The following is an 11,477-nucleotide window of genomic DNA, read 5'->3' on the forward strand; positions in this document are numbered from 1 at the left end:
GTGATAAAACTTAACAGCGGCCCAAGGTCCAGAACCTACCACGGACAACTGCGATCGCCAGTGTCAGCCAGCTGATAGGTGGTCTAACGGGAAAATGTAATTTCTGAGGCTGATCCCTAGGTCCTCTCTTCACACAGTTAGCTAGCTGAGCCCCAAGGAAACAAACTCTGGAATGGAGGTTTACTGTGAAGGCTGAAGAGAGCCAGCACTTCTAAAGAGGCAGCCAGGCTGCTCCAGTCTGCAGTCCAATTCCCAACAATGGTTCAGTAGTAGCTGTGAATGGAAGTCCAAGGATCTAGCAGTTACTCAGTCCCACATGGCAAGCAGGCGAAGGAGCGAGAGCCTTCTTTATTGTTTCTACTTCCATTTTTATATCCTGAATGATTTTGTTCAATTCCTTCACCTGTTTGTTTGTATTTTCCTGTAATTCTTTAAGGGATTTTTGTGTTTCCTCTTTAAGGACTTCTACTTATTTAGCTGTGTTCACCTGTATTTCTTTAAGGGAGTTAAGTTATTAATGCCCTTCTTAAAATCCTCTACCAGCATCATGAGATATGATTTTAAATCCGAATCTTGCTTTTTCTGGTGTATTGGGGTATCCAGGACTCGCTGTGGTGGGAGACCTGGGTTCTAATGATGCCAAATAGTCTTAGTTTCTGTTGGTAAGATGTTTGTCTTTCGCCATCTGGCAATCTCTGGTGTTAGATGTTCTTGTTTTCTCTGGCTGGATCTTGTTCCTCCTGTGAGTCTGTAAGCCTGTGTCAGCACTCCTGGGAGACTACCTCTCTCCTGGAAAGACCAGTGCACAAAGGATTAAGGATCAACTCCACCTCATGGCTGCAGATGTAGCCCCATAGGACTGAGAAGCTCTGTTGCTTCTGCGGCCCATGCTCTCCTTTGCCTTGTCTCACTATTCTTAAAGTACTAATTAATTAGAGGGAAGAAATTTACCATTTCTGTGCGAAAAGTCATCTCCCGTTCCAAAGATGAAAGGTGAGAAAAATGATGGTCATTTTCAAAAAGTGTTATTAAGTGTAACCTAGGGGGAAATAAACATATTATAGCAAGAATAGGCTTCAAAACCAGCACTAAATCACTTTTAGCATTGAGAAAGACACAAAAATGAAAACAACTTTTGTAATAAATGTTGAGATAATTTTACAATTTACTTATGAACTTGTATATGCTCAAGAGAGCATTTATCATTCAGCATAGCCCACCCTCCAAAATATTTAACTCCATCCTTTGGTGGTTTGTTTTTGTTTGTTTTAAAGATTTCTTTTATGTATGAGAGTATACTGTCACTGTCTTCTTCAGACATGTTAGAAGACAGCATCAGATTTCATTACAGATGGTCATGGGCCACCATATGGTTGCTGGGGATTGAACTCAGGACCTCTGGAAGAACAGCCAATGCTCTTAACCACTGAGCCATCTCTGCAGCCTCCTCTCCATTCTCATATGTTCTTGCATATCTAAAGCTTCTGTACATCCTCCATTCTTTTTCCACTCCAAGCTCTTTAGCAATACAGGAAGGACTGTGTGTTTCTTTTGTGTTGCAGGAATGAGTGCAATATACCAGGTTTGGAAAATACTTTTGTAAATATTGAAAAGCACTTTAAATGTAATCTACTTAAAAATCACTTTCGAATATGGTAATCTTAAAAGAAGAATAAGCTCATATAAAGAATAACCTTTTAATTCTCCCACAGGCCTGTTTGTGAAGGTATATTAGCAGTGAAACTCAGTGGCTGTTGTTGGTACACAAAAGGGTGTGAGGGTGAACTAGTCATGGTTAGGAAATGCTCTGCCCTTGGTTATAAAACACTTCCCAACAAAATTAAAACCCCAAGTCCATATGTCAGTGCTTCTCTCCTGAATATGCATGTAAATCCAACAGTGTGAAGGAGTGGCTCTTCCTGGTCCAGCCTCAGTACCCACATCAAAATCGCTCCACAGAGCAGATCACAGAGCAGCACAGCCCAGGAAACATGGGATAGACCCAAGACTTCTTACAAGCACAAAACCCGAGGTCGGGCAGCAATGAAAGTACCCCAGGTAAAGTTACGACTTTGTGCACATGATTTAAAAAGAAACATTTTTTATAAAATTGAGAGCCAGTGAATGCCCACTGATGGGCTCAAAGCATTTCTGCCATACCACTGCAGAAAGGCTTCTCCTTATTTTGAGGCAGGTCTCACTATATAGCCTTGGCTGGCCTCAAACTCAACAACCCTTTCACCTTGGCTTCTAAGTTCTGAAATTACAATTTCCAGTTCAAAAAAAAATTATCTTCCTTTTCATGACTTAGTTAGTGAGTATTCCTAAGACTTTACCTCTAAACTCATGTCAATAATAATGTACAGGTACTACAAGGTAATGAAGGCTTTAGGTGAGGCAAACTGAAAAGCCTTGTGAGAATGGGAAATATTTGCAGAAACACAGTAGTGAGTCTTCAGAAAAGCAAAAACATCTTAATTTGAGGGACTGGAGAGATGGCTCTGCAGTTACGATGACCCAGCATCTACACTGCAGCTCCAGGGAGTCTGACACCCTCATCAGGTTTCCATGAGCATACACATGGTGCACAAACAAGCAAACATGCAGACAAAACACCTATACACATACAGTATTTTAATTCATTGGTTACTATCCTCTGGGACATCTGCACTGTAAATGCTGTGCACACATACTTTGTACAGAAGTAATGTATAGGTATAAAGTGGCATGGGTGTTCATGTTGCAAAAAATCTAGGCAGGAAGGTTTGTTTGGCTATTGACAAAGAGTAGTGGAAAGCTTTAACCTATATATTTCTATGTATTTCAAGTCGAGACAAAAAACCTTACCAGTGCAAAATCCCCACAAAGATAGCTGGAAGAGAAGAGAAAAAAAGGAAGTAATTAAAAACTGCTTTGTTATTTAATGCCTTTAATATAAGCACGTCAAATGAACTGCACACCTAGAGTAAGAGCTTACTAAGCTAGATGGCCAGCTGCTTCTGTCTACCTGGACCAGAACAACAGCCGAGAAGGATGTGAATCAGATGGAGCCATGTATATCTGCAGGTGGGAAGGACCCAGGTACTTTAGACACTCTCTTAGACCATTTTGAGAATAGAGATGGCTTGATAGTATTGTAATCTTTCAGTACGATTCCCTGTTGTTTCCTATTCTCTCTTTCCTTTATATAAAAAAAATTTTTAAAGCACATATACTATGCCCAGGTACGATTCTTTCAGAAAAGACTCTGGCTTATAGAAACCAGCCTAGAACACTGTCCCTTGCACACATCAGAATACCGTAAAGTGCAGGAAATCACTTATTTAGCCACATACTTGCAAGTTAAGTTGTGCTTTCCAGGTCCTGAGGAACTGCCAGCTACTGTATCTAGGTCCCCTGGATCTAGGCAACCCAAGGGCCAAAATGAGTCCCTGGTGTGAGGCTCCCAGGGAATGAGGACCAGGTGGTCCAATTTTCCTGTTGTTCTGGGTGTGCAGCTCCCTGCAGAACTACAAACATAGTGACCAGGAGGCTGTCTGTTTGCAAGGACATCTTGGAGCTGACAGCAAGGATGGGGCTGGGGACAGACCAAACTAAATGCTGCCAAGTCCTGCTGCTTACAGAGACCCATTGGCTCTTCCTGAATGAGTGCCCTTTCGTCGCAAAAGCTTTCACTAATTTCCAAACTTTGAAGAAGTTGATTTTGATAATATCTCCTGTCCTTGCTGTCATGGAAGGGTTACCTCACTCAGTTACTGCAGAACTCCCACAGAGACTTTGTAGTAGGACTCAAAGTCTTATCCTATGGCTGCCCCAAGATCACTTGACAAGATACTTCAATACAACCTTCCTAAAATACCTTTTAAAAAAGCTATTCATCTGGGCTAACAGAACAAATGCAAAACAACCCAATGCAGAAACATAAAATTGTCATGTTGAAATGCCTAACACAACTCCTCTTTGCCTATATAACTGGGATATGCTGGGCTCATCTTGAATTCCTCTCAGATTTGCTTAAATCAGCATGGGCAAAGTATAACCTATGATCTGTTTTTTTGTAATATCCTCAAGCTAAAAATGTTCTTTATATTTTCGAAAGGTTATAAAAACAATGATCAATAGAGACTACGCCATCCCTCACAGAAACCAAACGCAAATATCCTCTGCACCACTCTGAAATGAAACCCTCAACTGGACAAAACTGTTCTGAGATGAAGTTTACACAATAATGGCAGAGGTTGTTCTATTTGACTATATTTATTTCTTCTTCCCCAGTCTTGATATATACTGGGAAATATTTAAAACTACATTTTAAAATAAAAAGATGGAGGAAACGGCTTCAGGGTATGACAGAGTTTGCTCTGCAAGCATGAGGACCTAAGTTCAGTTCCCCTGGACCCACGTGATAAAGCCAGGTGTGGCTACATATTATATAAACCAAGTTTAGGAGGCCATGAAAGGTCGCTGGTCAGTTAACCTAGACTGAATGATTATATTTCGTTGGGGAACCTATCTCAATCAAGTGAGATAGTGACAGAAAATCACATATCCTGCTCTGGCTTCTGTACATGTGTACAGAGTAGTGTGCACACCCCATATTCACGTGCATGAGCAAGTGCACACGCACACACAGCCAAATCTGTGATCAATCCATCTATCATTCCAAAGATTCTCACAAACTGTTGCTATCTCTCATCACCTTCTGGACCACCTCCCACCAAAGGTCTATTTATGTATAGCTCAGCTTGCCTTTCCCACTTGTCTATTCAAGTTAACCTTAAAAAGTTTCCCACTTTTAAGTATCTGTAATCTTCCTTTTTCCTTTCTGTTTAGTGGTGCTTAGCTTGGGAATCTCTCCTTGCAGTCCAATGCTTCTACTTTCACTTAGAAGTGAATGATGCTCAATCCATAATCCCCATTCCCTTCCGCCTCTGCTGCTGCTCCTCAGTCTCACTGGCTGCCCTCTTGATCAGTGTCCTCTACCCACTCCTGTGCCACTATCATTGAGAGCGTGGAGCCTGCTCCTAGTAAGAATTATCCATCTATTCTTTCTCAGTCCACCTCCAGTCCACAGTAGACAGTTCAACCCTCACACTCTCAAACGCACACTCTGATCAAGCAGCCTTCCAAGGTTGAAAGACTCATTCATTGCCAACATCACATAGCTACCAAGTGCCATGGACGGTTCTCATTAACATGAACAAATCATGTCTTAAATATATATAATGCTATTTTTATATAAAGTGCACATTTTATGTTATAGTAGCTCATTAAAAAGTTTCAAAGAGAACAGCCTTCCCAGGGAATAGCACACCACCTGGTTATCTGGTATCAAATGGTTAGCTCTGAAAACATATGCATCCAAGTAACATTATATGGACTGAGAAGGTTGTATTTATCGAGTTAGGTATCAGTGTGTGTGTAACATTTAAAGAAAAAAAACCATGAATTTGAAGGAGAGTAAGGGAAATGCATGAAAGGGTGAGGGAAGAAGAAGGGGAGGATAGAAATGATGTGATTTTATTAAAATCTGGGATTAAAAAGTAATTTAAAAAGAAAGAAAAGAATCTATGCCTTCACACGGAATGAGTTCAAATCCCTCACACCCCGTTCTGAGCTGGACTGCTCCCCACAGCCTCCTCCTACTACTAGACTTTGTTCTCACACCATGCTGTCTTACTGTTAGGACCTGGATCCTGCCCTTCTGTAAGCATCACACACACATCCCCCACTTATCACATCCAAATACTAGCCCTTCCCTAAAACTCAGGTTCTATCCTTTTCTAAAAGTCCTCTCTGATACAGCATCTTACATCCACTCTCTCCTGAACATTCACTCAGTAACGTGAGCTATTATTTCACTAGCCGCTCAGGGGTAACTCCCGCGTGTAACTCTTGGAACACTGGAACTTGGACTTGGGAAAACCACCCATGTTGATTGTGGACTTGGCATGGGTCTGCTTGCATAAACATCAGATGGAAATATAAATATGACTTTCAAATCTTCCTTAATTACTGCTGTTAGCACTTCAATGTGGCAACTCATCTTATTTTTACATCAGCATTCAAATAGGTCAGGATGGGAGGAGGTGACAACAACTTAAATTGAAGCGTTTATATCAGCAGCTAGGCTCAAATACCAGACAACAGCAATATTTGAGTTATAGCAGAAAGCTACCAAAACTTAGAGGAATAAATGGAAGAAGTGCAAACCCCCCACCCGCACCCCGAGTTGCTCAGCAGGATGGAAATAAGCGTCTGTCAGCAGGTTTAACATATCTACCCTCCTCCTTCCTCCACTATTGGTGATCTCAGCTAAGGACCTTTTATTTCAAAAAACAAAGAAACATAATTCCATCTGGAAGGTAGACAACCTCTTCTACGCTCTGATTAGGATAACATTTTGTTGGTGTGTAGGTGACCACTAAGTTGGAAAATCTCGCAAAAAAAAAAAAAAAAAAAAGTTTTAAAACAAGAACTAGAAGTCTGAGAATTCCTGGCATGCAATTCTCAGATCTCACCACCAACTCATCCAACAATCCAAACACTAGTGTCTCCAAGACCCAAACAAACCCTTCAAGTCTCTACGCTGGGAGAAAAACCCTGCACAGCCTCGGCTGGAACACTGAGCAGACTCACCTAGGCCAAAGAGGGTTCTGTGGGAGAACCGATGCATCTGCAGTGCCTGCACCTTTTCGCGAAAGTGGTCCAGGAGATTAAAGAGGAAGTGGAAGCGGTTAAGAAGAAGGAGCTTGGCAACCTCTTCCAGCTGAAAGTAATTTTGTGCGTTCAGACTTTGGATCCTCCGCGCCGCGTAGTTGCGGGCGCCCGAGGGCAGTTTCCTGCCGCCTAGGAGGAAATGCTGCAGCAACGACCACTTCGTTCTCTCCTGGGGCGCGCTTCGCTCCTGCTGGGGCTCCATGGTCGCTGCACTCCACCTCCTCCTCGCCTGCCCCGTGCAGGAAGACTGTGGCCTGTCTGAGCTCCCTTCCCTGAGCTTACTCCTTGTCGGCCCCACCATCTTCTCATAGCCCGTGATCAGGTGGATGGAGCTGGATCACCGCTGGGCAATGTCCGGGGGCCGGACACACCACCAGGCAGCCTCAACGACCAGCCACCGTTGCGGGCAGCCTCGTCGTCATGGCGACCGTGAAACAAGGATGGCGAGCGTGCGGTCTAGGCAATCTTGCGCTGTCCACGTGCAGCCCAGCCCGCGCGCCCCTGAGCAGGACTTGTAAGAGGTGTGGCCTTTCCCAGGGTCTGGGCGTTGGGGTTCGCCTAGGTTTTCCCCTACAGGACAGTCTTTGGTTCATTAAGTAACACTGTTCTAACAAAATCACTCAGTTTCTGGCCAGAAGGACGGTTGAGCTCAGAGTGTTCAACAACTCCTAAACAAGAAGCCGCCCTGAACCAAAGAAAGCCAGTCCTGACCTTGCATTCTCTATAGAGGACTATAAAGACCACCACCACGTTCCAGGTCTTATGTCAGTCTGTTTGGCTGCAGTAAACCCCATTTTGGTTTAGGACTTCTTGAACTCCCTAATTCCCACAATCGCCTTGCCTACCTTTATGACTTTAATTTCCACTTCTCTGAACACAGATCTTCCTGTTGTTGCTAGTGAGACCCACATCAGGAACGCCCCCCCTCCCCACTTCCCTGCCCTTCCCTTTCTCCCTCACCCTCCACAAATCCATGCATCCCCATGGTTTGCCCAGCCGTTTCTTCTGCCTTCTACTCCTGGCCCCTTTTTCTAGTCCACATTATTTGAGAGCTCACTGGAAGTTCTATTCATCTGCTCCCTAATCTAAATAAACACATGTGAAACAAGTAAGTGCTGTTGCTATCAATTTGTTGTTTTGTAAGATTTTTCTCAAGCTGCATTTCTGCATTCCTGGCACTGTTTGCTGTTTAAGATGTTTTATTCTTCAGTGCAGACGAAACAGAAGACCACAAATAGGGTGCTTTGCTCACATTTGAACAGGTTGTACATTTTGTTTGCCCATCTTTGAGTTTAAAATACATGGTATTGGTGTTTGGCAAACACACACACACACACACACAAACACAATGTACAATTGAGACATCTTAACTCTGTAGTCCAGATCTCAAACTCCTTCCTTTCTCAGCCTCTCTATCCTAGGATTATAATTTTTGGCACCATATTCCTCTGGCAGAACTCTATTCTTAAATGAATACACAATGTCTAAATGGAAATCTTATCTTTAATGTAAGCATTTTAATTCTGTATTTTGTAGCAATCAAGGAAGCATGGGGATTACTGCCACACCCACTCCAGTGAAGTCTGTGTGGCAAGCCCAAAAGCTTGGACGCAGCCCTGGGGTAAAAAGTTTCACAGAAACTTAGTCTCCTGGAGTCTTGGCATCCCATAGCATGAATGCTCCAAACTTGTCCTTGCATGGACAGTGCACTTTCTTTCAGTATTGTTTTATTATAGGTGCCTCCAAGCAATGATTTGTCAAATACCTAAGTTAGATTGAACTTTGCCTCCTGGCCTTCACCAATGTCCTAGGCAGCCCTTGAGCCTACCCTGGGCTTGGAATTTTGTAAGAATGTTACCTATTCTGATGAATTGCCTCTAGTATTGAAAGAAAGATAGTGGAAGAAATCAGGTATTACTATCTACTACATAGAGTTAGAAATTTCAGGGCAAGCTTAGCAAAGTAAGTTTAGAATTCTTGTTATAGTTATGTATGGCAGACTACATTACTTAATAGAAGAAAGTCCCCCACAAAATCACTTAGAATAACAGCCGAGTCACTCCTGTGTACAGGAATTTACAATGGTTTAGGGAGAAGATGGGGTTGTGGTTTAAGGAGGAACTAGAGTATTGCATTATTCATGAGAAGGTTAGCTAGAGCAGAACTCCCTACACATACTTTCACTAGCCCAGAGGAATAGCATAGTTAGGTATTTACTAAGAACTTGCTGGTGGTGGATTAAACAATGAATCAGAATTAGAACTATGGCTTGGGTGTGAAAGCCCTTGCCCCAGGAGCTTAACGACCTCACACCTGGCTTCTAAGAATATAGCTGACCTTAGATAGAGCTGACTTTGTCTCAGTTGTTGCATTGCCTAGTTCCTGCAAGTCTTTATGTATGTATCCTTCTGTTTTGTAAAGTCATTAAGCATCAGGTAACCTCAATGTACCTTGGCTGATGTGTCACCCAACTTCTTCTGTAATATAAGTCTGATGCTCACTTTCAGAAATTACATTCAGATCAACACTCCCTTGTGTTCGACTCTGTCACCCTGCCAACTCCTTGCCTACCTGGGTACCAGGACCCTGATTATCCCGCGGGTTGAGGGGCTGACTGAGTCCAGTCTGTAGCAATTACCTCTTCCTTTCTTGTTAACTTTTCCCTGTACTTTCTTTCCCTTGTCCGTGAAGCATATAGGGACCTATGGCCCATCCTTAAAAGTAAAATCTAGTCCCTCTCACCCTTTAAAAATACTTTTATGTGGATATTCATTGTGCTATTAATTGTTATCAATAAAATATTAGAAATAGTCTCAACATCAAGTACTAAGTTCTAGAATTACTCATGGCATGCAGCATCGGGGCCATTAATTCATTTTTGAGTGAATAGTTAGTGATAATAGAAAATATTTCCTATTAGTGCTAAAGGAAAAATAAACATGATGTGTTTCCTAAATCTAGTCCAATATATAGTGGTATATGAGGTTTTAATGTCAACTCATCACCTGAGTAGGGAACCCCGAGGAGCTGTCCTGAAATTAGTCCCAAAACTCTTCAATTTAGCTTCAGGAAAATCCTTAGAACAAGGCAGAAATCAGCCACATTCTTTGCTAAAATACCACAAGAATAGACTTAACATCTAAGTTGCTAATATTGTTCCCCTCTGAAATCTCTTGAACATATTGCTCCCCTCTGAAATCTCTTGAACTGGGCTGCCACAGTCCATACTGTTCCTAGTACTACTGTCTACCAAGTTTCTATGAGGATGGCCTGCCAACCTCATGGATTTGAACTGCTTTCCTAGTTCAAAGCCCCCAAATCATGCACATATCTCCCAAACCCAGCATGGTCAGTCCTGACATTGCAATAGCCTGAAGTAGTGATAGCAGAGTCCATGGCCGTCATGGTGGGGAAAACATGGCAGCCGGCAGGCAGGCATCTACTGGAGCAGTAGCTAAGGGCTTACACACCGAGAAAATAGCCACAAGGCAGAGATGGAACCAAGCACTTAAACATCTGAGCCTGTGGGGGACATTCTTATTCAAACACATCTCTGATTGAGAAGATTATCTCTCTTACCTAAAGGTACTTTATCCAGCTATATATCTAAAATTTGCCTATGTACCACCCTTTTTGATTCAATCAGTTTTTAAATGTTTTGTGAAATTATAATATAATCATATTTCCCCTTCCCTCCAAACCCTCTCAATACCCCTCCTTGCTCTCTTCAAAATGCATGGCCTCAGAGCTGGAGAGATGGCTCAGAAGATTAAGAGCATTTGTTGTTCTTGCAGAGTACCTGGGTCCAGTTCCCAATAACCATATGATGGTTCTCCGCTATCTGTAACTCTAGTTCCAGAGAACATGACACATAAATCAATAATCTTTTAAAAAAGAAAAATAAATTCACGGTCTCTTTTTTCACTAACTTTTGTTATATACATACATATATACATATACATATATACATACATACATGTACATATATAGTACTATATATATATATTCTTAAATACAACCTTCTCAGTCTATGTATGCTACTTGTATGTATGCTTTCAGGGCTGACAGTTTGGCATTGGTGTGCCCTCTCCTGTAGAAGACTATTCCTCCACTTTCTGCATTCCTTAGTTGCCTGCAGTTCTTTAAGTAGGGTTGCAATCTCTTGGGCTTGCCCTGTCCACTTTGCCATGTCTATTGCTTTAGTTCTGGTTCTGCTCGTGTTTAGGCAGTTACATTGTGATACTTTATGAATGTAGCTTCTCTGGTAGGTCTCCTGTTCCTCTGGTTCTTACAATCTTCACCCCCCTCCCCGCCCCCACATCACCAATGACCCCTGGTCAGAGATGTGTTTTTTAGATGTATTCGTTGGGACTAAGCTCCACATCTTTTCATTTTGATTGGTTGTGGTTTTCTCTAATAGTTTCCTTGATGAGAGGTGAGGACTACACTTCTCTGTGGGCTGAAGGACAGGTATTTAGAATGTAATCAGGGATTATGCTGTTTTAGTAAAGTGGCAGTTTCAGGTTCTTCAAGACCCGGGACTTTACTAGCCCTGAAGAGTTGGCTAGGTTTCCAGTACCAGCAGGTCTTAAATCGGTTTAAAGACAAGCTGTTTACCACAGGCATGTATGCCACTGTTGCACCCCTAAAGCTGCCATGCCATGCTGGCCATTGTGGTTCACAGGCATCATAGCTGGGTAGGGCTGTGCTGGCCATTGTGGTTCACAGGCATCATAGCTGGGTAGGGCTGTGCTGGC

At 42.5% G+C, this 11,477-nt stretch overlaps 1 protein-coding gene and 1 pseudogene across 1 annotated transcript in view; one reads left to right on the top strand and one right to left on the bottom strand.

The window, feature by feature from the left end:
- Positions 1–7,151, bottom strand: part of Dpy19l2 (dpy-19 like 2) — a 129,103-nt gene extending 121,952 nt beyond the window's left edge. Inside the window, exons 1-3 of the mRNA XM_021171758.1 lie at positions 6,640–7,151; positions 2,848–2,872; positions 952–1,039 (exon numbers count right to left, since the gene is read on the bottom strand). Of these exons, the coding sequence (XP_021027417.1) occupies positions 952–1,039; positions 2,848–2,872; positions 6,640–7,021 (495 nt within the window). The 5' untranslated portion in view covers positions 7,022–7,151. The remainder of the gene's footprint in view (positions 1–951; positions 1,040–2,847; positions 2,873–6,639) is intronic.
- The window catches only part of LOC110301470, an 11,278-nt pseudogene continuing 6,847 nt past the window's right edge, over positions 7,047–11,477 (top strand).

This window comes from Mus caroli, chromosome 9, assembly GCF_900094665.2.
Source record: "Mus caroli chromosome 9, CAROLI_EIJ_v1.1, whole genome shotgun sequence".
Classification (NCBI taxonomy): Eukaryota; Metazoa; Chordata; class Mammalia; order Rodentia; family Muridae; genus Mus; species Mus caroli.